The sequence below is a fragment of the Anomaloglossus baeobatrachus genome, chromosome 7 (genome assembly GCF_048569485.1).
Source record: "Anomaloglossus baeobatrachus isolate aAnoBae1 chromosome 7, aAnoBae1.hap1, whole genome shotgun sequence".
Lineage (NCBI taxonomy): Eukaryota > Metazoa > Chordata > Amphibia > Anura > Aromobatidae > Anomaloglossus > Anomaloglossus baeobatrachus.
In genome coordinates, this window is record NC_134359.1 from 302,741,523 (window position 1) to 302,768,843 (window position 27,321).

Below are 27,321 nucleotides of genomic sequence, written 5' to 3' on the forward strand. Positions count from 1 at the left end.
GCTGTGAGCCTCCTGCCTCTCTCCTGTGAGCCTCCTGCCTCTCTCCTGTGAGCCTCCTGCCTCTCTCCTGTGAGCCTCCTGCCTCTCTCCTGTGAGCCTCCTGCCTCTCTCCTGTGAGCCTCCCAGTCCTGTGAGCCTCCTGCCTCTCTTATGTGAGTCTCCTGCCTCTCTGCTGTGATCCTCCTGCCTCCCAGTCCTGTGAGCCTCCTGCCTCTCTGCTGTGAGCCTCCTGCCTCCCGGTGCTGTGAGCCTCCTGCCTCCTCCTGCTGTGAGCCACCCTCCCTCCAGTGCTGTGTGCCACACCCTTCAGTGCTGTCTGCGCTCCCTCAGTCCTGTTTATGTCCTCCAGTCCTGTTTGTGCCCCTCTAGTGTTGTCCGTGCAACCGCCAGTTCTGTCCGTGCCCAGCAGTACTGTCCGAGCCCCAGCCCCTCCTGTGATGTGTATATGCCCCCAGTTCCTCCTGCTGTGATGTGTGTATATGCCCCCAGTCCCTCCTGCTGTGATGTGTGTATGTCCCCAGCCCCTCCTGTGATGTATATACATGTCCCCAGCACCTCCTGCTGTGATGTGTGTGTGTATGTCCACAGCCCCTCCTGTGATGTGTGTGTATATGTCCCCAGCTCCTCCTGTGATGTATATATATGTCCCCAGCCCCTCCTGTGATGTACGTGCCTTCAGCGTCTCCTACATGATGTATTTGATTTACCAATCTGTTGACCGGGAGGAGGACATATTCACCAGGAAGTGTCAGAAGTCAGGCTGGGAACATATATGACCGCACGTGCCCAGGGGGGGTGTATGTATATATATATATATATATATATATATATATATATATATATATTACACCGGAAAGAGGACATCACCAGGAGGGGCAGAAACCAAGCTGGTAACATATATACCCAAATAGGAAGAAATGGAAGTCTTTAGATTTGCCTACGTATCAGTATATCCCATGGTCAATAATTAGCGATAATATACGCTATAGTGCACATAAAAAGTTTTATTGGACACAAGATACATGGGGTATATAGTATAATAGAACATACAAAACAGGTTTAGACAAAGACAGGCGAAAAAATCCCCATGTGTGTCCACATGCTATCCGTCTCCATTGGTAAGCCCCTGTACTGTTCTCTAGTGCTGTTGTGGTTCTCTATGGCTCACTGTTTTTCTAGCCTGTGATTATCTGACCCTGTTCAGTACACTGTATTAAGTAAAGGCTGGCAGTTGTTTCTATGCATAGGCTTGGATTTAGCACTCAGCACTTTGTATATCAGGGAGATAATATATGAATTACTTTGCATGTGGCCCGATATGGGGATTTTTTCGCCTGTCTTTGTCTAAACCTGTTTTGTACATTCTATTATACTATATACCCCATGTATCTTGTGTCCAATAAAACTTTTTATGTGCACTATAGCGTTTATTTTTCGCTAATTATTGACCATGGGATATACTGATACGTAGGCAAATCTAAAGACTTCCATTTCTTCCTATTTGTGCATATCCATTGAAGTTGTTGCCTATTACGCCTAATGAAATCCATATACACTGCTCTGTTTTTTCTAACATATATACCCGCATGTGTCCAGGAGAGGGATAACTAATAATAATGATTGCAATATACAGTGTATGTGTATATATATATATATATATATATATATATATATATATATATTATAATATAATATGTTTTTCCAAGAGTGGCAGTAAGAGTGTGGAAGGTTTGAGGGGTAGAGGCGGGGGGGCTGGGGTGGAGTCTGGGCGGAGTCCCAAGGGGGCCCGAAAACATTGCCAGTGGCGGCCCTGGTCATCTAATGATAAAGGAACAATCAATGTTCAGCCTATGTTCATCTACTGATACAGAAACATTCATAGTCCGCTCTATGGTCATCTGCTGATGATGGTCAAAGTGTTACAGAAAGTGTAAAAGACAAACAGCGCCTCTCCTGACAAGAGGGTTTTACTTGGTATTGCAGATTATCCCTATAGCCTTCTATGGAGCTATAATATTGCATGCAAATGAACCCTATCTATTGATCTATATACAGTGAGGTCCAGAAATCTTTGGCCAGTGACACAATTTTGGCGAGTTGGGCTCTGCATGCCACCACATTGGATTTGAAATGAAACCTCTACAACAGAATTCAAGTGCAGATTGTAACGTTTAATTTGAAGGTTTGAACAAAAATATCTGATAGAAATTGTAGGAATTGTCACATTTCTTTACAAACACTCCACATTTTAGGAGGTCAAAAGTAATTGGACAAATAAACCAAACCCAAACAAAATATTTTTATTTTCAATATTTTGTTGCGAATCCTTTGGAGGCAATCACTGTCTTAAGTCTGGAACCCATGGACATCACCAAACGCTGGGTTTCCTCCTTCTTAATGCTTTGCCAGGCCTTTACAGCCGCAGCCTTCAGGTCTTGCTTGTTTGTGGGTCTTTCCGTCTTAAGTCTGGATTTGAGCAAGTGAAATGCATGCTCAATTGGGTTAAGATCTGGTGATTGACTTGGCCATTGCAGAATGTTCCACTTTTTTGCACTCATGAACTCCTGGGTAGCTTTGGCTGTATGCTTGGGGTCATTGTCCATCTGTACTATGAAGCGCCGTCCAATCAACTTTGCGGCATTTGGCTGAATCTGGGCTGAAAGTATATCCCGAAACACTTCAGAATTCATCCGGCTACTCTTGTCTGCTGTTATGTCATCAATAAACACAAGTGACCCAGTGCCATTGAAAGCCATGCATGCCCATGCCATCACGTTGCCTCCACCATGCTTTACAGAGGATGTGGTGTGCCTTGGATCATGTGCCGTTCCCTTCTTCTCCAAACTTTTTTCTTCCCATCATTCTGGTACAGGTTGATCTTTGTCTCATCTGTCCATAGAATACTTTTCCAGAACTGAGCTGGCTTCATGAGGTGTTTTTCAGCAAATGTAACTCTGGCCTGTCTATTTTTGGAATTGATGAATGGTTTGCATCTAGATGTGAACCCTTTGTATTTACTTTCATGGAGTCTTCTCTTTACTGGTGACTTAGAGACAGATACACCTACTTCACTGAGAGTGTTCTGGACTTCAGTTGATGTTGTGAACGGGTTCTTCTTCACCAAAGAAAGTATGCGGCGATCATCCACCACTGTGGTCATCCGTAGACGCCCAGGCCTTTTTGAGTTCCCAAGCTCACCAGTCAATTCCTTTTTTCTCAGAATGTACCCGACTGTTGATTTTGCTACTCCAAGCATGTCTGCTATCTCTCTGATGGATTTTTTCTTTTTTTTCAGCCTCAGGATGTTCTGCTTCACCTCAATTGAGAGTTCCTTAGACCGCATGTTGTCTGGTCACACCAACAGCTTCCAAATGCAAAACCACACACCTGTAATCAACCCCAGACCTTTTAACTACTTCATTGATTACAGGTTAACGAGGGAGACGCCTTCAGAGTTAATTGCAGCCCTTAGAGTCCCTTGTCCAATTACTTTTGGTCCCTTGAAAAAGAGGAGGCTATGCATTACAGAGCTATGATTCCTAAACCCTTTCTCCGATTTGGATGTGAAAACTCTCATATTGCAGCTGGGAGTGTGCACTTTCAGCCCATATTATATATAGAATTGTATTTCTGAACATGTTTTTGTAAACAGCTAAAATAACAAAACTTGTGTCACTGTCCAAATATTTCTGGACCTAACTGTATTGTGATTTGCATGTTCATCACTCATCACAATGCTGCTTCCTACCTGTGCATCCTCCCCCCGCCCCCGCACAGCGCTCTTATATTGTACAGCAGCTCCTGGCCACATCCTGTGAGATTCGAGCCTCCGTGCAGATACCATCTCTGAGCTGCCCTCCAGAACCTACACAAGGTAACGTCTTTCCATAGTTTGAGATAAGATCTTGATCTCGTCTGCAGCTCTCGTACGTGGCAACATTTGTGCTAATGCTTATTTGATATTAGAGATAATTTGGGGTAAATGATGCAGCGCTCTGAAGTTCCTCCAGTGCCTAAGAGTCACATGATTAGAAGCGCACACCAGGGGGAGCTCCAGAGCGCAGCGAATACTGTACACAATGACCTGAACAGCTACATTGTATACAGTGACAATCACAATCATGTCTGATAAAGGTGTGCGAGGACATGGATAATAGTATCTGCTGTATATGATCGTGTAGTTCCTGATACGTGTGGTCATTTGTGGTTGCACCATCATATTTCAGTAAATGAGAATATAGTTTCCATCCAAAACCCAAACTAGTGTCATTTTGTCTGAGAATCCTCAACAAGATGACAAATTTTCACACCTGAAGGGAGCGAGAACAACAGCTGTGGTGAAGAACAGTCATATCCTCCATTGCCATCCATGTACACCCTTGAGTCTTACGCAGAAGCTTTGTTACTTTGTTTCAAAAATAGAATTTATTTCCTACCAATCTGATTCTGGAAGTGATCATTATTTACGCTAATTTCACAGACCGCCATTCCATAATGGAATTGTCTTGTAGGAGGTTAATTACTATGTGTCCTGCCCACCCTAGGGTTGGGGTTGCTGGGGTTTTAGGTCAGAGTCCGGAAGGAGAAAGGGACAGGTCGGAGACCCGGACCTCCCTACCTTTAAGGGTACCTCCAGGGTAAGGGTGACCACAAGGGTCCCAGTCTTAGGGCCACCATAGGACCCCCTGTGTCCCCTAGCCACCCGTGACTATGTGGATCTGTGCACAACTTGGTGCATTACACCATGTATGGTTAGTAAATAGAAATGGGATCTCCGCCCCAGGCCCCTGACAAGCCTTCATCTTTGTAAACTACTAAACATTGTCTTCTTTCGCCGCTCTTGCTCTAAGCAGCTGGATCAGTTATCACCACACGTTGGTTCCATGGACTCAATTTTTAGTAACACAAGTTTTTCTGATATTTATTTCCAGAATGTTCTTCATCGTCACTCTTCTGGTTTCCGTTTCCGGCACGTCAACTCCTCCTCCACTCACATTTGCCTGCCGGTCAGCAAACGTTGAAGAGTGCAATAAGGTCCACTTTGTACCAGGTCACACTCTTCTCGGAGAGGGAGTAGATATTGTGACAATGCAGAAGAAAGGGTCCTATATGCTAAATCTCCAGAAAGTGATCACATCTGAGGAAACCTGTACCGTCTGTAGGAACCATTACATGAAGAATGCCTGGCAGAAGCTGCCGCTCGGGGTGGTGGATTGGATGCCTCAGTCCACTTGTGAAAAGAAGATCAGCGGGGAGACCTCACGGTCTACGTCTGCATTGGCGGAAGAGTCTGCATCAAGTATTCAGAATAACTGGGAGGCCGGCCTGGAGCTCCATCACAAAGTGGGAGAAGCCAAGGTGGTGTTGGCCGGATCGCAGTCCCAGCTGTCACAGTTTGGTCAGAGTAAGAGCAACGGAGATCGATACACCTTTGTCAGGCACAAGCTGAGCTGCGCTTACTATGGGTACAATGTCTCCATCAATGTATTATTGTGCATAGAAAATAATAATAATGGTTCAGGGTCAGCAGAATCGTCTCATTATCAATAGTGGTCAGCAGTCATCTCATTATCATTAAAGGGCTGAATCAACAGAGTCATCTCATTATCATTAGAAGGCAGGGTCATCAGAGTCATCTCATAATTATAGGGTAGAGTCATCTCCTTATCATTAGAGGGTAGGGTCAGCAGAGTCAACTCATAATTATAGGGTGGAGTCAGCAGAGTCATCTCATTATCATTAGAGGGCGGGGTCAGCAGAGTCAACTCATAATTATAGGGTGGAGCCAGCAGGGTCATCTCATTATGATTAGAGGGCGGGGTCAGCAAAGTAATTTCACTATCCTTAAAGGGCAGAGTCAGCAGAGTACTCTCATTATCATTAGAGGGCAGGGTCATTAGAGGCATCTCATAATTATAGGGTGGAGTCAGCAGGGTCATCTCATCATTAGAGGGTGGGGTCAGCAGGGTCATCTCATTATAATTAGAGGGCAGGATCAGAAGAGTCACCTCATCATTAGAGGGTGGAGTCATCAGAGTAATCTCATTATTATTAGGGGGCGGTGTCAGCAGAGTAATCTCATTATCATTAGAGGCCAGAGTCATCAGAGTCATCTCATAATCATAGGGTGGAGTCAGTACAGTCATCTCATTATCATTAGAAGGCAGGATCTGCAGAGTCATCTCATTATCATTAGAAGGCAGGATATGCAGAGTCATCTCATTATCATTAGAAGGCAAGATCTGCAGAGTCATCTCATTATCATTAGAAAGCAAGATCTGCAGAGTCATCTCATTATCATTAGAGGGCAGGATCTGCAGAGTCATCTCATTATCATTAGAAAACAGGATCTGCAGAGTCATCTCGCTATCATTAGAAGACAGGACTGCAGAGTCATCTCGCTATCATTAGAAGGCAGGATCTGCAGAGTCATCTCATTATCATTAGAGGGCAGGATCTGCAGAGTCATCTCATTATCATTAGAAGGCAGGATCTGCAGAGTCATCTCATTATCAATAGAAGGCAGGATCTGCAGAGTCATCTCATTATCATTAGAGGGCAGGATCTGCAGAGTCATCTCATTATTAGAAAACAGGATCTGCAGAGTCATCTCGCTATCATTAGAAGACAGGATCTGCAGAGTCATCTCGCTATCATTAGAAGGCAGGATCTGCAGAGTCATCTCATTATCATTAGAAGGCAAGATCTGCAGAGTCATCTCATTATCATTAGAGGGCAGGATCTGCAGAGTCATCTCATTATCATTAGAAGGCAGGATATGCAGAGTCATCTCATTATCATTAGAGGGCAGGATCTGCAGAGTCATCTCATTATCATTAGAAGGCAGGATCTGCAGAGTCATCTCATTATCATTAGAAGGCAGGATCTGCAGAGTCATCTCATTATTATTAGAAGACAGGATCTGCAGAGTCATCTCGCTATCATTAGAGGGCAGGATCTGCAGTCAACTCATTATCATTAGATGGTGGGGTCACCTCACTACATTACATTGTGGGCTGCTCTTCTCCTATGTTAGGTAGGATAAGGCCTTTTACGCAGCTCCCCTGTTTCTCCCTGGTATTTGGGGAATGGGGCTGGTCATGTAGACTGTACCAGCTCCTGACGCGCCCTGCTGCTCTGTGTATACATTGCGATATACACATACACATACACATCTTTCTGAGACTCTGCTATTGGTGGGACTCAGATGCAACGGGTGACAGATCGGAGAGTCTGAGGGTCACATAACAGATGTAAGGCCGTATAGATTCCCCTACACACAGTACAGACTACGGTGATAGCATTTTTATTTTAGCAATGTGACAATGTAATTGGGAATCCAATCCTTATCATTAATGGCTTTCATCTCTTTCCAGCCTCCGCCTATCATATAGGCCACCACTTAGCCACGATTTTTATCAAAGATTAATGTCGCTGCCTGCCACGTATGATACGAAGACCCAAGAGAAATATAGACATCTAATAAGCACCTATGGGACCCATTATATCAGCCATGCCAATATGGGAGGGGAAGCGCAACAGGTCACTGCGATCAGGACGTGCCATGCAACGATGGACGGCGTGTCCTTAGATGAGCTGAAGGACTGTCTAAGCATCGAGGCCTCGGTTGCCATCACCGGCAAAGCTGAAGCTAACGCCAAAGCCAGCTCCTGCAAAGAAATGAGCCAAAAAGCCAACCATGGACAGAGCTTCCACCAGGCGTATAACGAGAGGACGTGGAAGGTAAGAGGCAGAGAAGCTTCATGAAGACAACAATGACAACCCACCGTAGCGGTTGTCACAGGACTCATGGGATCAATGGGGCTCTGTACCAGCTATTGGATTAGCTCAAATACATAATGGCGAGTGTCACGTGCTGCTCCTCACTAGGGGCTCCCGATGATGACAAAAAATTAGAACCCTGTGTGTGGTGTGGTCCACCATCTTGATGGTGGCCGGTAGTAGCACTCTGTATGCGGCAGTGCCTGAGCATTAGTTGGACAATGGTTTAAGTAGGTTAAGAGAGGAGTCTGGTTTGGGGGATGAAGTTACTTTTTGGAGTCTTGTTTTTTATTTTGTCCTGGGGTCAGAATTTATTTTTGGATCTGGTCTACACAGTATGCCAGACACACATGGCAGCATTGGGTAGTATAAATTTTGGGGCACATATTGGGCACTGAAAACAACGATGGCTAGAATATGATAGAGCAGAAGGGTGACCCATTATACTTAGTAGGTCCTCATCATCGGAGCTTCAGGTTTTTATGGCGCACTTGGTTGATACAGGGACGTCATCCAAAGGACTCATCATATTTTTTTACTATGTTCCCTAACAGGAAGGTAGTTGCTAACTATCTGAGTGTTATGCTGAGTGCCGATCTCTGTCGGTACAGAGTGGTCACAGACCGCACTTCAGGTGACTCTATGGCATCACGTCAACAAAGCATTGGCGTCTCTTCTTCTCTGCTCTGTTGATTGGGTGTCATTGCCAATGTTGTCCTGATTACCATCTGGCTCCCCGCTGCCTAACTGCGGGGAGCCAGCTGTCAATCATCATGATGTTGGCAGTCAACAGAGCAGTTTGGAAGAGGATGAGCTGCTTTGCTGATGTGGAGCAGCTGAAATGCCATTAGGAGCGGTCATGGACAAGGTATTGCTTATTTTATTCCGCTGCCCCTGAGTATTTAATTTTCACTTGACCACATAATATCATGACATCTTCTTTGTCTTCTACATTTCAGATCACCGGTGGTCACATCACGTATGATCTGCTGTCATTTGACTCCAAAAATAGCGAGAGCGCTTCAATGTTTGAGAAATGGATGGAGAGCCTCAAGACAACCCCCGATATTGTATCGTATTCTCTGGAGCCTATCCACAATCTTGTCAGGTTCAGGGGACCTCAGCAAGAGAACCTGAGGAAGGCCGTGAGTGACTACATCATGGAGAAGGCTCTGAGACAGAACTGCTCCTGTCCCTCTGGGGCTCTGCAGAGTCACGGTGCAGAGTGCTCTTGTGTCTGTCAAGGAAATGCCCACCGCAACGCCAACTGCTGCCCATCAAAGAAAGGATTCGCTAAATTAGTAGTGAACATTGAACGTGCCTCGAATCTTTGGGGAGACTACACATCCAAGACTGATGCCTTTGTGGTGCTGAGTTATGGTTCGGCTAAAGTTCAGACCCCAACTATATGGAACAATGATAATCCAACATGGAAAACGCGCTTTGACCTAGGGGTCTTGGAGCTTAGCACTGTGCCCTCATTGAAGGTTGAGGTTTGGGATGAAGATAATAAATACGACGATGATCTCCTTGGAACGTGCACAAAAAGTGTCAACAGCGGAGAAAAGCCAGAGGTCTGCTACCTGCAGCACGGGAGTGTGAGCTTTGTGGTGAGGGCCGAGTGCGTCCCTCACCTTACCGGCCATCTCTGTAGGGACTACGCAGCCTCCACCAACTAAAGAGCTCAAGAATTCATGGAAAGTCAAAGAGAAAGACCAACAAATATCAGAATTCAACTCACATTATCACCCAGACACCTCAACATGTCCTCAATTTCATCTCACGATATCTGTGACCAAAGAGCAAAATGTGTATACTGAATTCTCACCTCTGTGAAGATGATGCCTCATGTGTGATTGTCAAAGCACTCATTATCGTATCTTCTTATATGGATATAAGGTGTGGCATTGTGTATAATTAATTAGTCGAAAAGCTTCTATGGGGGCAGCCATATTGGAGGCACAGAATTTCTGCCCCTGCTTTTAGCATAGGAACAACCGTAATGGAAACATGTTCTGTATTGTCTGTACAAGCAGAAGAGCAAGATGTGTATGCAGTAATGCTGTCCTTCCTCCCCACCTCCTAATGATAGTGAGATGACTCTGCTGACCCCGCCCTCTAATGATAATGAGATGACTCTGCTGACCCCGCCCTCTAATGATAATGAGATGACTCTGCTGACCCTGCCCTCTAATGATAGTGAGATGACTCTGCTGACCCCGCCCTCTAATGATAATGAGATGACTCTGCTGACCCTGCCCTCTAATGATAGTGAGATGACTCTGCTGACCCCGCCCTCTAATGATAGTGAGATGACTCTGCTGACCCCGCCCTCTAATGATAATGAGATGACTCTGCTGACCCTGCCCTCTAATGATATTGAGATGACTCTGCTGACCATGCCCTCTAATGATAATGAGATGACTCTGCTGACCCTGCCCTCTAATGATAGTGAGATTACTCTGCTGACCCCGCCCTCTAATGATAATGAGATGACTCTGCTGACCCTGCCCTCTAATGATAGTGAGATTACTCTGCTGACCCCGCCCTCTAATGATAATGAGATGACTCTGCTGACCCTGCCCTCTAATGATAGTGAGATGACTCTGCTGACCCCCCCTCTAATGATAATGAGATGACTCTGCTGACCCTGCCCTCTAATGATAGTGAGATGACTCTGCTGACCCCGCCCTCTAATGATAATGAGATGACTCTGCTGACCCCGCTCTCTAACGATAATGAGATTACTCTGCTGACCCCGCCCTCTAATGATAATGAGATGACTCTGCTGACCCTGCCCTCTAATGATAGTGAGATTACTCTGCTGACCCCGCCCTCTAATGATAATGAGATGACTCTGCTGACCCTGCCCTCTAATGATAGTGAGATGACTCTGCTGACCCCCCCTCTAATGATAATGAGATGACTCTGCTGACCCTGCCCTCTAATGATAGTGAGATGACTGCTGACCCTGCCCTCTAATGATAGTGAGATTACTCTGCTGACCCCGCCCTCTAATGATAATGAGATGACTCTGCTGACCCTGCCCTCTAATGATAGTGAGATGACTCTGCTGACCCTGCCCTCTAATAATGACATTACTCTGCTGACCCTGCCCTCTAATGATAGTGAGATTTCTCTGCTGACCCCGCCCTCTAATGATGAGATGACTCTGCTGACCCTGCCCTCTAATGATAATGAGATGACTCTGCTGACCCCTCCCTCTAATGATAATGAGATTACTCTGCTGACCCTGCCCTCTAATGATAATGAAATGACTCTGCTGACCCTGCCCTCTAATGATAGTGAGATGACTCTGCTGACCCTGCCCTCTAATGATGATGAGATGACTCTGCTGACCCCGCCCTCTAATGATAATGAGATTACTCTGCTGACCCTGCCCTCTAATGATAATGAGATGACTCTGCTGACACCGCCCTCTAATGATAATGAGATGACTCTGCTGACCCCGCCCTCTAATGATAATGAGATGACTCTGCTGACCCTGCCCTCTAATGATAGTGAGATGACTCTGCTGACCACGCCCTCTAATGATAATGAGATGACTCTGCTGACCCCGCCCTCTAATGATAATGAGATGACTCTGCTGACCCTGCCCTCTAATGATAATGAGATGACTCTGCTGACCCCGCTCTCTACTCATAAAGAGATGACTCTGCTGACCCTGCCCTCTAATGATAATGAGATGACTCTGCTGACCCTGCCCTCTAATGATAATGAGATGACTCTGCTGACCCTGCCCTCTAATGATGAGATGACTCTGCTGACCCCGCCCTCTAATGATAATGAGATGACTCTGCTGACCCTGCCCTCTAATGATAGTGAGATGACTCTGCTGACCCTGCCCTCTAATGATAATGAGATGACTCTGCTGACCCTGCCCTCTAATGATAATGAGATGACTCTGCTGACCCTGCCCTCTGATGATAATGAGATGACTCTGCTGACCCCGCCCTCTAATGATAATGAGATGACTCTGCTGACCCTGCCCTCTAATGATAATGAGATGACTCTGCTGACCCTGCCCTCTAATGATAATGAGATGACTCTGCTGACCCTGCCCTCTAATGATAGTGAGATGACTCTGCTGACCCTGCCCTCTAATGATAATGAGATGACTCTGCTGACCCTGCCCTCTAATGATAATGAGATGACTCTGCTGACCCTGCCCTCTGATGATAATGAGATGACTCTGCTGACCCCGCCCTCTAATGATAATGAGATGACTGATAGCCTCAGACTTTAAAACCCTTTGGTCTTTCGGAGCAGAACATATACAGTATGTTTGTTGTTTTCCCACTTTCTGAGGTTTATACATTTAATATTTTTTCTGACACTTTACAAACTGTTTTTTGAGTAAATTTTTTTGGTTATTTTGCATCTATTTATATTTGGGGGATGGAGTGCGAAAACTGCAATCATGTCAGGTCACTGACAGTACAATGCATGGTAGATGACACATTATCTTCTCTGGATAGGTTGATACTATAGTATATATATATATACACATGTCTTATTATATATGTTTTGTTACATTCTTTTGGCTTTTATGAAATAAAAATGATTTGCATAACAAATTTATTATTTTTTAATCTTTGGTTATAGTTTTTTTTACAAACTTTAACGTTAGTCAATCTTTTTTCTTACATTTTTATTTCTCATGTATCACGTGTGAGAGAACAGAATCCATTTGTCCTATAACTTTTGATGTCATGGGGTTCAGCTAACGCTGATAGGCGGGAAGTCTCACATTTCTGTTCACGCCCCTATTGTTCCTATTGGTGCATTATTCAGAGGGACCTCGTCCTTTGTGACCAGATATAAACTGTATAAAGGAGACCATATTAAGCAGTGTGCGCTGGATTGAGTTCCCGAGCGCTCGTAAAAATCTTATGAGTTTGGAGTTCAGGATGCATAGGAGGAGTGGATTTCGCTCACACACACATTGGAATCTTCCAGTTTTTTTAGTGCACTGATTTCTTCACTGAGATATCTCTAGGTATTGACATGTTGCGTATTTTCCAAGCTGAAAAATTTGAGGAAAAGGTTTTTTTTATGTGTATTTTGGAGCAGAACGTGAGCGGATCCATAGTGACTGGAGAGAACAATAGAGGGACGCGCAGGAGGAGGCCTGAGATTTGGAGCCACGGAGGAGAGGACGGAGTCCACGAATTATTCCTGACGAGAGCGGCTTTTGTCTTCAGGTCTATTTAGAAGCTCATCAGCTCCATGGTTCGTCCTCATCACGGGGGGAACAATTATGTTTCTGTTGTTTGATCGGTTCAGATCAGTTTTTTGGCAGAATTTATTACAATTTCTGGGTTATGTTTGTTGCTTACTGAGGATCGACCTCAGGTTCTCAATGGGACTGAGATCTGGGGACCCAAAATGTCAATGTTCTCGGAGATACTTAGGCTATGTGCGTTTTTTACCGCGTTTTCAGGTGCGTTTTTGGCCTCTAAACTGCACGCACTTCCTTCCCCAGCAAAGTCTATGAGATTTCATTTTTGTTGTCCGCACTGTGCAGTTTTGTTTGGCTGTGTCTTTGAGGTAAAAAAAATAGTCGGTGGGGTCAAATTGAAAGTGACGCACATCCGGCATCACAGACGATATCGTAGTGTATAAAGCCTAGATGATACGATTAACGAGCGCAAAAGCGTCGTAATCGTATCATCAGTGCAGAGTCGGCGTAATCCATAATTACGCTGACGCGACGGTCCGATGTTGTTCCTCGCTCCTGCGGCAGCACACATCGCTGTGTGTGAAGTCGCAGGAGCGAGGAACATCTCCTACCGGCATCACTGCGGCTTCCGTAGAATATGCGGAAGGAAGTTTACATCCCACTCATCTCCGCCCCTCCGCTCCGATTGGCCGCCTGCCGTGTGACGTCGCAGTGACTCTGCACGACCCGCCCCCTTAACAAGGAGGCGGGTCGCCGGCCAGAGCGACGGTCGCAGGGCAGGTGAGTGCATGTGAAGCTGGTGTAGCGACAATTTTCGCTACGCCAGCTATCACAAGATATCGTACCTGCGACGGGGGCGGGGACTATCGCGTGCGACAACGCAGCATCGGCTTGCGATGTCGCAACGTGCAAAGCCCGCCTAAGTCCTCACTTTTCCTTGTGACCCGGTCTCCATCATCGGGGGAAATCATCCTCACCACATTGTCCTGGATGGTGGGAGAAGATGTTCTTGGAGGAGGATTAGATCCCGCAATGTAATCATGGCCGTGATCTTAGGTAAAAGAAACTACAGTGGTCAATCCTCAATAAAAAAAAGCAAATGACTCTGGAAACAATTAATTTCCAATCTAAATGTTATTATCTATATTATGAATTTTGTATATACCTGTGTGTGTGTGTGTGTGTGTGTGTATATATATATATATATATATATATATATAGATCAACGTGGAAAGGTCCAGCAAGAATGGAGACTTCAGGTATTGTAATTAAAATCCCAAATTTATTGCAAATGGATTAAAAAAGTTTCCAGAGTTCAATAGCAAGGTGCAGACATCACGCTGAACAGATAAATCTATCTATATACACACAGTAATATACACATTTTATAGGATGAATATTAAAAGAACTAACTTTCATAATTGATCGTGATCAAGTAACAGCCTTAGTAATAACCACAAATATTTAATTAATAATTAATTACTACAGAGATGAAATGTCATATTATATTATTTTTCATTATTTTATTATCAATATTATTTCTATTATTATTTTCATCATATTATTTTTTTATTATATCAATAATAATGAAATTAAAATAATAATAATACAAATATTAATAAAAATATAATTAATATGATACATTACTATTTTTCATCATTTTGTTAGCATTATATTATTATTATTATTATTATTATTATTAAAGCAGTAACATGATGGAAAATAAATCTAATTATTTTCATTATATATTATTTCCACTATATTATTTTCAATGTTATTTTAATTTTTTATATTAAAATAAGAATAATAATAACAATAATAAAAATATGTATATAATATAAATAGCTATTATTATATCATTTTTCATCATGTTACTGTTTTAATTATCATCATCATTATATTATTCTAACAATAAAACAATAATAAAATGAAAATAATAATATAATGACTATTTTTCATCCTAATTATAATTATTATTCTTATTTTCATTCTATTATTAGTTATTTACATTTTAATATTTATTTTCATTTATACTTTATTTTATAATAAAATACTAATAATATAATCAAAATAAATAATAATAAAATGTAAATAATAATAACTAATAATAGAATGAAAGTAATAGTATTTTTTATTTTTCATTATATTATTTTATTATAACAATAATAAAATAATATATTGAAAATAATAATATAATGTAATAGCAATAAAAAATACAATGAAAATAATAGTTCTTGTAATTACTTTTTACTATTATTCAACATCATATTGTTATCATACTATTAACAATAATATAATGGTAATAATAATATAACGGTGAAAAATAGTCAATAATAATACGAACTATTATTTTCATTATATTTAATTATTAATTACATTCAATTATTTATTTTCATTATATTATTATTTTACTATTGTTATAATAAAAATTATGATAAAAAATAATAATATAATGAAGATAAAAATATAATGTAAATAATTAATATAATGAAAATAATAGTTATATTATTAATTTTATATTATTATATAATATAATTATATATATATTATATTTTGCATCATGTTATAATTTTAATTATCATTACTATATATTATAAGAATAATAACATAATATAATGTTAATAATAATAATAATAATATACAATTAGTTATTATTATACTATTATTTATTTTTCATCATTTTGTTTTCATTATATTATTTTTACACAGTCGACATACTCTCCGCAGCACTTTACAGACATCGTGGAAATCGTAATTTTAGAAGATTCAGCTGTATAAACAATTTTCTTAACATTTTGTGCAAGTTTTATCTGACACAAATCAATTCCCCGTGAAGAGTCACTTGCTGGAATGACGGACGGTCGTTGTGCTGCATCTATCTGTAGATGTGGGGTCATCAGTGCCGCTCACCTCTGGATCTGGACGTGTTCAGCCGGAGAAACCCTTTAAGATGTTTATAATAACAGGAGCACAGACTGAGGATCATTGGGCAAAGCAGCCGGACAGTCCTGTATGAAGCTTGTGATTGCCACCGGCCCTCATTTTGTTTCTCATGGTGAAGGGCAAGTAATTCAGAGAGTGTGGCACAATGCGATGGCCCCTTACACAGCTGATCAGTGCTGAGATTCAGCCCCCCGATCTGATGTTGTTGAGGATACGCCATGATTATTGCCATCTCAGAATATTGCAGACTCTTTCCAGCCCTGGCCCGGGGCAGGATGTAGGTTTTCCGACTCTACGACCCTATGTTCGGCCCGTCTCAGTGTATTAGGTAAGGACAGTATGTGTAATGCTCTTCGATGCTCTTGGATCTGAATTCTTCCTGAAGTTGTTTTTCTAATTTATTTACAAAAACATCCAGATATGAGGCCCATTGTGCAACCGTAGCTCTGACTCTGAAAGGGGCAATTAAGATGTCTCTATTTATACGCGACATGTCCACTTGTAGGACTGAGCCCAAAGCTGACAAAAGGTCTCTAATCCCTCTTTTCAAGATGTCTGGGTGAGTTAGCACCTTACTGATGTCCTCTATGACCGAAGAAATGATGTTCGCTAATAGAACCTGAATCTTGTCTTGATCCGTATACCGCGTGCAGATATTCTCCAGAGTATCTAACACCGGGGGATGGTGAACACACCGCGGGAGTTGGAGACCCCTGGAGGATCTGATCCGGCTCCTCTCTGCACACATTCTGTTTGTAAAGTCACTGGCAAGTTTATGTTTGAACACATTCTTGACTTTTATTTCCACCGCCGGCTTCAGACAATCTCGACAATAGTTTTTAGCGATTATTTTATCTTGTAGGATACATTTTAGGCCACAAATTGCCTCACCTTTTTGATCGTTCACATTATACGCCGCAGCACATTCTCTTATGGAGTCATCGTGCATTTTCTGAAAATGTGGAGCAAATTGTGCCAAGATTCGGAGCTTCAGGTTTAATGTGAACAGGTCTGTATGAGGCATGGTGTCCTGACGGATCACGTCATTGACCATTTTCAGCAGGTTCATGCCATGCACTTCATCATACTCTGCTTTTGAATCAACCATTTTCTGGACATAATTGTTTGACTTCTCTAATATGAACTTGGCGATACCGTCCCTTTTGCTTTTGTAGGCTCCATCATTTTCTATGTTTCCATTTCCATATCCATTGGCATATCTAGCACCATATGTCAAACACGTGTTAGCGCATTTGGACAAATTGTCGATACCGTGGAGGAGTTCGGTGATTTTGCTTCCTTTCGTCCTCATATCTTCTCTCAGAAGTTTTAGAAGTTCCTCAGTGACATTATAGCGCAAAATCATGGACTGATATTTGGTTACAGCTTCATTCCAGTAGACTTCAGCATCAAATCCGGTTTCATCAAAGTCTGGTTCTTCTCGGGTGAAATCATCTAGAATTGTGTTTTTTAACCCACTTCTTAGAATTTTAATCTTTGAACACTTCAGGTTGTACTCCGTTTCCAGCTTACTCTTCAGGCTTCGGATCTTGTCCATAAACTCAGCTTTAAACTTGTTTGCTATACGGGTATTCGTGTCTTCAGAGTTCCTTTCAAAATAAATCTGGAAGGATTCCTTCATCACCCTCTCCTCTTCATTCAGCATTCTCAATACCTTTTGGACTAAGGTGTTTACATGAAGTTGACCAGGAGGTTGTTTGGAGATGTGTTCTTTTATGTTGACCCACCACCGGCTCATTTTTCTGCACAGGTTCCATTTCAGTTCCAAAAACTTTTCATAGAGTTCAGTGTAGATGTTTCCTTCTAAGATATTTTTGAATCTGAAGATGTAATTTTCGTGCTTTACAGAATTCCATAGAAACGTCATGTGGTCAGTAAAGGTCTGCACATTGCAAAAGTTGCCGCTCTGAGACAAATGACTTATTATTTGCAGTAGATGTTTCTTTAACTCTACAACTTTCTCACTGTAACTAGAAGTTTCAAGATGAAAGGGAGGAATAACCCAGTCATCTGGCAAAATATTATATGGCAAAATATTATCCATTGTGTCATAATAGTCAAGGAACTTGCTACTTTCTGCACCTATACAAAGCCTTTCCCTATCTATCATAGATTCTTCTCCAGAAGATGCTCCCTCCATCGTCTGATAGACCAAGACACAGTTGGACTTTTTCACATTCCCTTTCATCCTTATTAATGCATGAATCACAATCTGCAAAATGTTTTCCATTTCTGAGGTACTTCCTAAAGCCATATTAATTAAAGCAATATCACTTAACCCAACCACCAGTGTCGCCAACTCATTGTCTTGGTCAAAGCTCTCCTCCACAGAAGCATTATGGAGAGCTCGTAGTCCTTCACAGTCAATCACCACAAGGAAGTCACAGCCCAAGTCCTTCTCTTCTACCTTAATAAGACTCATTAAGGCTCCATGTGTACATTGTCTATGGGCGACCGGAAACTGTAGACCAAACATGGTGTTCAGTAGGGTGGACTTCGCTGTACCTTGGACCCCAATTATTGATATCACTCGTATTCTGCATTTCCCTTTTGTTTTGGTGTCCAGCTCAGTCAGGACATCTGTGATCCACTTTATATATATTCTAGAAGTATCTCCGTCAATAAGCTGGACTGGAATTCCTTGTAGGAGAAGATCTGCGGCCACTTTTGAAAAATTGGCACAAAGCCTTACACCTTCTGGTAAGCTCCCTACAAGAACATCTGCTTCATACATCCCTCCGATCCTAGATAACACATCTTGTATCATATTATCCAATATGGCATTTGCAGAAAATTTTTTAAACTGTGTCCATTTTAGGAAATATTGTTGTTCTACGATGTTTAGGTAAGTAAATGCGTGTCTCAGATTTACCATTACGTCGCTGTGGTTATGGTGACGTTGATATTGTAGTAGTGTATTCATTTCATTGATCAATTCAGACTTGTAGCCTGCTGTGGAAAGTTCTCCTTGGTGTCTCAGCCGACAAAACTCTTTTTCCATTTTTGCGATTTGGATTTTTAAGTTTTTCTGCTGTTTTACGTCTCCTTCTGTATATATCATTGCACTTACGATATCATCGATGAGGTCTTTAGAGTATAATCTTCCATATTCACAGCCATATTGGCTTTCATCACTATAAAAGTGAAGTTTTTCGGCTTCCACCGACATGTCGGTCAGCGTCATCTTTTTAGGAGATTTTTCGATGGTATCTTTCAGAATAATTTGTAATTTTTCGGTCAACTTCTTGTCCGATTGCTTTAGAAATTTCTGCTCATTAAAGCCAGAGTCTGGAAACAATTGTCTACAAAATTTGTTTGATTCTTGGTTGAACTGGTCTGATAATATGAAATAGTAATTATTCTCACTGCCAACAGCATGTAATAAGACGTCTCTCTGATGTTTGCTCAAATTTTCCATTAGTATGAACACAGCTGAGGACACTTTCGTTAAAAAGCGGAACTGCTTCATGTTCGTCTGTAAGTCTCCATGTAGGTTGGCCAATAGAAAAGGCTTTTCAAGTGGATTCATGTCAATTTGGTTGGCCGGGAAATTCCAAGATATTTCTACCAAACCATGTGAAATATTTCTCGGCATATCTCCCCAGTCCATAACTCTATGCAAGCAATTATTCTTACTTCTCTGTTGAGCAGCAGATAGAATTTGCTTCATAATCTTGGCTATGGACATGCATCGATTCTCTCCTAGACTTACAATGGAAAAGACTGGCAAAGGGACATTGACAATACTGTCTTGAGTCAATGACTTATGGTCAACTAATGAAGGAGCAAAGCTTTCCGTGATAATACTCCTCATTGACCACAACAAAAAAGTGCCATGTCCTTCTTCACCAGTTGGAAGCAGCAGAGGAACAGGGACCTGGCACATGGCCATCCTTCTTATAATCTCTTGTCGTAGAAAATTGTCTGAACAATGGAGGAGACAACAGATTACATCTAGAGGGTGGACAGATCCTGATTCGTTGCCTGAAGTGTCCTGGTGTGAATAACTTTCGGTTGATTCACGGTTAAATTCACAACTTCTAAAGGCTTCTTGGATATTCAACGTCATGAGATGTCTTAGAAAACGCATGGGGATGTCCTTCATGGAATGGCAGGAAGCATCTGACATTTTCACATCACAAATAATACTTTGGACTTTTGAAAGCGTCAGCTTCTTTTGTACAAATGCACCCAGACCTAGATCTTCCAACACCATATTGAATATTGCATTATCTGGAAAAAGAAAAAGTGAGAATGTCATAAAGGCGCGGGAAACTCTGAATCTCTACATAACAGTAAATGAGATATTTCATATATGGCATCAAGGTAAAACCTTCATCATACATGGTCAGCATGGATAGCCAAGCCAATGACCTTACAATGGTAAGACAGAATCAGATATTACACATTTTTTTATACTGTCTCATAAAAAGTCAATGCTACAATAAAATCAATATTCAAATCAATATTTGTCTGGTCCTTTTGGATATGTTTGATGGACTTATGTAAGACCTTGACAACCCTTAGGGTGTCCTTTGGAAAGTTGGCAAAACCTACTAACCAGCAGAAAAATACTACTTGCAGCGCTGGCTTTCCTTGTGCACCAGTGCTCTGCAGTATCCTAGCACTATGTCCCTGCTCCCTCCTCTTTCCTGCATGGCCATCCTTGTGCAGCGTGGTCCTCGGTTTGCCCCACCCCTGTGGCCACCCACATGTCGTATGGTCCTCTCTGTCTCTTTATTGCCTATCATGTGTAGTGCGGTCCTCAGCTCATCCCCCCTGCAGATGCTCACGTGTGTCCGTCCTCAGCTTCTGTCTAATCCCCAGGCTCTGCACATGCTGCGCAAAGGTTTTCCAGCATAGAGGTGCGCGCACATGCTTCCTGTCCCTTTAAGGGGAAGCATGTACACCTTGCAAAGTTATCCCCACCCTATCACTGGCAGGCACCAGGTGTTAAGACTACCTTCCCTGGTGGGAGGGGCCAGAGAAATGCATTAGGATTCTGATCCTAGCTGCGTGTTGATCCTGACTGCCTGCTCTGGTCTCCCAGCCTCCAGCACCAGTCCTGCATGCTACCAATTCTGCTCTGCTGTGTTTGTCCTGTTTGTTTCATGGACCTGTCTTGTCTGTGCCCTGATACCACCCTTTGACCTGGACCCTGACATCCGGAGTTCTGTGCCTGATGACCTGGACTCTGATGACAGGAGTTCCTGCAGATGTCCTGTCCTGGCTGCACCTCTGTCCAATGTCCTGTGCCTGATGTCCAACGTCTGGTGACCTGAGCCTGGTGACCCATGCCAGAAGTTACTTACTTGTCCCTACTTGTTCCCCAGTTCCCCATTTGGACTATACCTCATTTTCTGTCAGTGTCCACCCTGTCTATGACTCTGTCCATCAGTTTTGCTGTCTCCGTGTACCGCTCAGCTGCCACAGTCCCCGGTTACTGCCCTGGAAGTGGCACCTGGCGCTCTGCCTCATTGTGGGCGATTAGTTAAGCTTCTACCACTAAAGGGTTAGCCTGTGGTCCAGTGAGTCCATTCCCACTTGCCGCCCTCACCAACAGTGACCGTTACACTGCTACATGAGTATGGGGGTGTCCTGAAGTTCTCCTTTTCAGTTGTGCTCGATTACTACATTCCCAATCTTTTGGTTTTGTGGAAAATGAACTGCTTCCAATAGACAGGAGGGGAAGAAGGGGGTCTAAGGCGGCTTGGTCTTCTCTCGCTATTGAAAAGACATTCACGAACTAAGAAAAGATTGCATGTGTATGAGGGAGTGAAGGGCTATCGACCAGGAACGGTCAAAAGAGTATGGGCAACTTCAGTTGGAAGTAAAAGGTTTATTTCACGACTTCTACCAAGTTTTAAAAAAATCATAATCCTACTAAAGTCAATAGGAGATAAGTGATCGGTCAACGGGTCAAGATGGTTACAAAGCCGCGATGAGTGAATAAATGGCCACTGATGTTGTTAACCCAAAACATATTTTACGTCTTTTTTGTATTAGAACAAATTATGATTGGATTTAGGAGTACGTTGCATGCTGCGACATCGCTAGTCGATGCTAGCGATGCCGAGCGCGATAGTCCCCGCTCCCATCGCACATGCGATATATTGTGATAGCTGCCGTAGCGAACATTATCGCTATGGCAGCTTCACACGCATTTACCTGCCCTGCGATGTTGCTCTGGCCGGCGACCCGCCTCCTTCCTAAGGGGGGCTGGTCGTGCGGCGTCATAGCGATGTCACACGGCAGGCAGCCAATAGAAGCGGAGGGGCAAAGATGAGCAGGACGTAAACATCCCGCCCACCTCCTTCCTTCCACATAGCCGGTGTAGGCAGGTAAGGAGTGTGTGCTGCTGCAGGAACGAGGAACAACATCGTATCTTCTATTGGTGCGACATTATGAAAATGACCGACGCTACACAGATCGCCGATTTTCGACGCTTTTGCGATCGTTTATCGGGGCATCTAGGCTTTACACGTTGCGATGTCGTTACCGGCGACGGATGTGCGTCACTTTCGATTTGACCCTGACGATATCGAGTAGTGATGTCGCAACGTGCAAAGTACCCCTAACTGCTGCCAATGGTGTAAACAACCAAAGATGGCGACTCACCAGCTGTTGTGTCATTCAGGATACGTAGAATCCGAGGAAATATTTCTGGATTTCTTTTCAAATTCTCCAAGAACTGTTGACAAGCTTCTTCTCCTCTGCCCAGTAATATGTTCAAGAGTTCTTCTACCTTCTTCCTTGGATCATCCGTCGGTTCCAGAGCATCCTGCCTGAGGGTGTAATGGAGCAACGCTTCAATCTCCTCTTCCAGGCTGGCCAAGTTTGACTGAAGAATCTTCCGGAAGATTTCAAGCAAACTCTCCGTAGAGCTCATATCTGGTAATATCAAGAGAACAGTTTGTTAAGTAAAAGCATTTATTGTTACGTGTATATATGCTGTGTGGACCTTGGCATGGAGGCATCTATTGAGCCGTAGTCAGTATCGGATTATCTGAAGCCACAAGTTACATAAATATAAGTGGTAAATCGTGATGAGCGAATCTTTTGAAATTTGGACTCGCTAGCGTCTCAGAATTTTTCTAGAATGTTAGATTCTTGATAAATTAATTAATCGTGAAACAAAAGTTCTACAAAGCCTTTGATTACCCTGAAGAGTCATGTATGTGTGATTGAATTTACCCAGCACTATGATCAATTACATCTGCATTATCTTCTTATCCTTACACACTAGTCTTCATGGCTGAGCTGTCACATATTATCTGTACTGTTTCTTCTGTATTTTACGCCTTTCACTCCCTGTAGCTATGGTGTGTGCTTTGATGTCCTCTCACCATCAAAATTAATCTGATCCTGTCTGCTGCATTCCCTGCCTCAGCTTTTATATAGGCTCTGATAATCCCCTTGATTGGCTGTGCTATATCATGTGATGTAATAGCTGCAAAACATTATGGAGGAAACCATTCGGCAGCACACGGAGTCCTGTGATCCTTCTCTAGCTGGTGTAATCATTTGCAATGTTTAAAATAATGACGTCCATTCACATACTGTTTAAATTCTTGGGCTTCACTAAATTTATAAAAATTCTATACAAATTTAATTCCCATTTAATTGATTTGCTCATCTCTAGGGCTAATTAGTTATAACAAGACGAGATGTCGGCAGACTTCAGTAGTAAACCTGGCGTCCAGTATACAAAAGTCAAACCTATGTTACTCTGTCCATCATCAACGTCAGTTTACAATCCATTAATCAGAGTTGGACTTTTACCGAGTGTCTCTTTTTCAATAAATCCCAATAAATTCTGTTTCGCTGCATGTCAGATAACAGTGGATAACAGGAGAGAGAGAAGTCTAGTGTGCCTCATTCAGAAAAAGTGGGTGAGAAGTGCGAGGAGCTGGCCACGGACTAAAGACCATTGGACTAATGGACGTAGAGTGCGGACTTTTTACAGCATGGAGCTCCGGTTGCATCAATCTTATTGTTGTGTCTTATTAGAGATTGCTATCTCATCAGTTTAAGGTACACAATTTAAAGGGGGAAGGGGTTGTAACAGTGTATCATCCTAGTTGGCCTTCATGGACTCTAATCAGGCCTGCAGTAGGATTCATTGTCCTGCATCTGGTGGGGGGTTGTGAGTCTTTTGTTCCTCTCTGCAGAGGGCTTCTCTAAAGGCCCCATCACACACAACAAGATGGTTAACCAGATCGTTGCTGAGTCACACTTTCGGTGACGCAGTAACGATCCCATTAGCGATCTCGTTATATGTGACCCCTACCAGCGATTAGGCTCCTGCTGTGAGATCGCTAGTCGTTGCCGAATAATCCGGACCATATTCTTCAAAGGCGATGTCCTGCTGGGCAGGACGCATCGCTGTGTTTGACACTGTGTGACAGGGTCCCAGTGACTGCCGAGATCGTTGTACAGGTCGCTACTGCGACCTGTGTCGTTACTGTGTTGTTGGTAAGGTCTGACTGTTTGACATCTCACCAGCGACCTCCCAGCGACTTACCAGCAATCCTTATCAGGTGTAATCGTTGTCAGGATCGCTGGTAAGTCGTTGTGTGTGACTGGGCCTTAATACACAATCCTGCAAAACAGGGCTGGAGACTAGGCCTCTGGAACCTTCATACTTTGAGCTTCATGTACAAAATGTCTGAGGGGATGGTTGTGATGAGCACTTCTGCCCAGCCAGGGGGCAGATCCCAGGAGAGGAACAACAATAAGCCACATGTTTGGTTATTGTGGGAGTTGGAGCTGTGAGGTGGAGGGGAGAGGATCTGTTGTTGTGAGCAGGTCCTAGCGCCCATGAATGGACAATAGAGATTGTAGCTGGACATACGTGCTACGGTCGTGGTATCCGTAGCCTGAAGGAGCATAGGTTGTGACTATGGACCATTCCGGTAGCAAATACAAAAGAGGTGGGGAAATCAAAAGTTGAGAAAAAGTGGATATTGCCTGGTAAGGGGGGAGCAGAACTATCGGTCCCGTTTTGGGATCTTGTGGACTGGGGGGATCTCATTTTGGCCATCGACCCGGAGTACCTCTAAGACCATGAAGGAAAAATAAAAATAATTGAATTGTTAACCTGCCCAGGTGATTAATACAAGCCACAACCTCAGATCTTCACAAGGCATTTCCCCATATACATGCATTAGATGCAGAAATTCAGCAGGTACAAAAATGCAAATGCATTTTTGGTGTGTTTATGTGGCGGAAATGCATCAAAAATCCATGTAATCTGCACCTAAAAATGTCAGTACCAAGAAGCTTAGCTTCCTCACGACACATGACGTTCTGAGTACATCCTGGATCATGTCAGGGTAATCCCCACAGGCTGCTGCAGGTTTTGAACAGCTGATAGTGTGCCTCCAAGGCACAAGTGGATCTGTGATCCACCCGTGCCTGTTAACACCTTGCAAAGCGCTGACAAACTTTGACAGCCTGATGTACATGCCTGGCGTGGTAAGCGCGTACTCAACGGCTGCCATCAGAGGTCACGTGACGTGATCACGTGGAGTCGATGGTTGCCATGGTAGCACAGTGTTATGTGATGACTCCTGTAGCTATCATGAGTCACTTCCTCTTACACCCGGCAGAGCGTCGTGTGTGAGAAGAGAGCTGCATTTCAGCAGATCTCAGCTGTGTAGCTGTGATCTTTAGAAATGAACAAGCTATTAGACTGCTGATTCTTAAGGGTGCTTTACATGCTGCGACATCGCTAACGATATATCATCAGGGTCACGTTGTTAGTGACGTACATCCGGCGTCATTAGCAACATCGCAGCGTGTGACAGCTAGAAGTGACGATCAACGAGTGCAAAAACGTGAAAAATCGTTGCTCGTTGACACGTCGCTCCTTTTCAAAATATCGTTGCTGTTGCAGTTACGATGTTGTTCGTCGTTCCTGCGGCACCACACATCACTATGTGTGACACCGCAGGAACGACGAACATCTCCTTACCTGCGTCCACCGGCAATGAGGAAGGAAGGAGGTGGGCGGGATGTTCTGGCCGCTCATCTCCGCCCCCTCCTCTGCTATTGGACGGCTGCCGTGTGATGTCGCTGTGACGCTGCACGAACCGCCCACTTAGAAAGGAGGCGGATCGCTGGCCAGAGCGATGTCGCAGGGAAGGTAAGTCCATGTGACGGGTGTTAGCGATGTTGTGCGCCACGGGCAGCGATTTGCCCGTGATGCATAACCGATGGGGGCGGGTACGCTCGCTTGTGATATCGGTACTGATATTGCAGCGTGTAAAGTGCCCTTTATAGTCCCCTAGGTGGACTTGTAAAATAAAAAAAAAATAAAGTTAAAAAAATAAAAAAATAAAACGCTGAAAGTTTAAATAACCCCCATTTGTCCCATTGAAAATGAAAAGGTTAAAAAATATACACATTTGGCATCGCCGCATTCAGAAATCTATCAAAATATAACATCGATTAACCCGATCAGTAAACTGCGTAGCTGCAGAAATATTCCAGAAGCCAAAATTACATTTTTTGGTTGCTGCAAATTTTGTGCAAAATGCAATAACAGGCGATCAAAAGGTAGCATCTGCGCAAAAATGGTACCATTAAAAATGTCAGCTCAAGGCGCAAAAAATAAGCCATCACTGAGCCTCAGATCCCGAAAAATGAGAACAATATGGGTTGCGGAAAATGGCCCAAAAAGTGCGCCAACTTTTTTGGACAAATTTCAGAATTTTTTATAACCCCTTAGATAAAAGTAAACCTATACATGTTTGGGGTCTACAAACTTGTACCGAAGTCAGGCATCACACCCATACATCAGTTTTATCACATAGGGAACACAGTGAATAAAATATCCCAAAAACAATTGGGCAATCGCACTTTTTTGCAATTTTTCCGCACTTGGAATTTTTTTGTCGTTTTCCTGTACACTATATGGAAAAACACATGGTTTCATTTAAAAGTACAACTCGTCCCATAAAAAACAAGCCCTCATATGGCAAGATTAATGGAAAAATAAAAAGGTTACTGCTCTTGGAAGAAGGGGAGCAAAAAAAAAAATGGAAAACGGAAAATTGCTCGGGGGTGGAGGGCTTCAAAAACAAGCAGCTTTATTTAAAGTATTAAACACCAAACAGAGACAAAAGACGCAGCATCAAAAACGGAATAAAAACTCATGTGAACTAAGGTGCGGAAATGGCGCAGAAATTCTGCATTTTCAAAAGCGCAACGGAAACTGATGGTGGGAACGTGGCCTTACAGAACGGCGTGAGGGACCGGACTGGAGGGACATCAGACTTAATTTTGGGCCATGAAGGGAGTGTTGTACAGTTTGGGAAAACTAATGGCCTTCATTAATGTCTGAGCGGCACGTATGAAGGACTGATTCT

At 43.0% G+C, this 27,321-nt stretch overlaps 2 protein-coding genes across 2 annotated transcripts; one reads left to right on the forward strand and one right to left on the reverse strand.

Moving 5' to 3' along the window:
• Positions 1–3,829: 3,829 nt before the first annotated feature.
• On the forward strand, positions 3,830–11,754 carry LOC142246551 (perforin-1-like). Its single transcript, XM_075319620.1, has 4 exons — positions 3,830–3,874; positions 4,932–5,465; positions 7,377–7,743; positions 8,742–11,754. Exons 2-4 carry the CDS (start codon positions 4,933–4,935, stop codon positions 9,459–9,461), a joined length of 1,620 nt encoding a protein of 539 aa, XP_075175735.1. The 5' UTR covers positions 3,830–3,874; position 4,932; the 3' UTR covers positions 9,462–11,754.
• Positions 11,755–15,698: 3,944 nt separating this feature from the next.
• Positions 15,699–20,165, reverse strand: LOC142246791 (up-regulator of cell proliferation-like). Its single transcript, XM_075319842.1, has one exon. It carries the CDS (start codon positions 20,163–20,165, stop codon positions 16,245–16,247), a length of 3,921 nt encoding a protein of 1,306 aa, XP_075175957.1. The 3' UTR covers positions 15,699–16,244.
• Between the last annotated feature and the right edge of the window lie 7,156 nt (positions 20,166–27,321).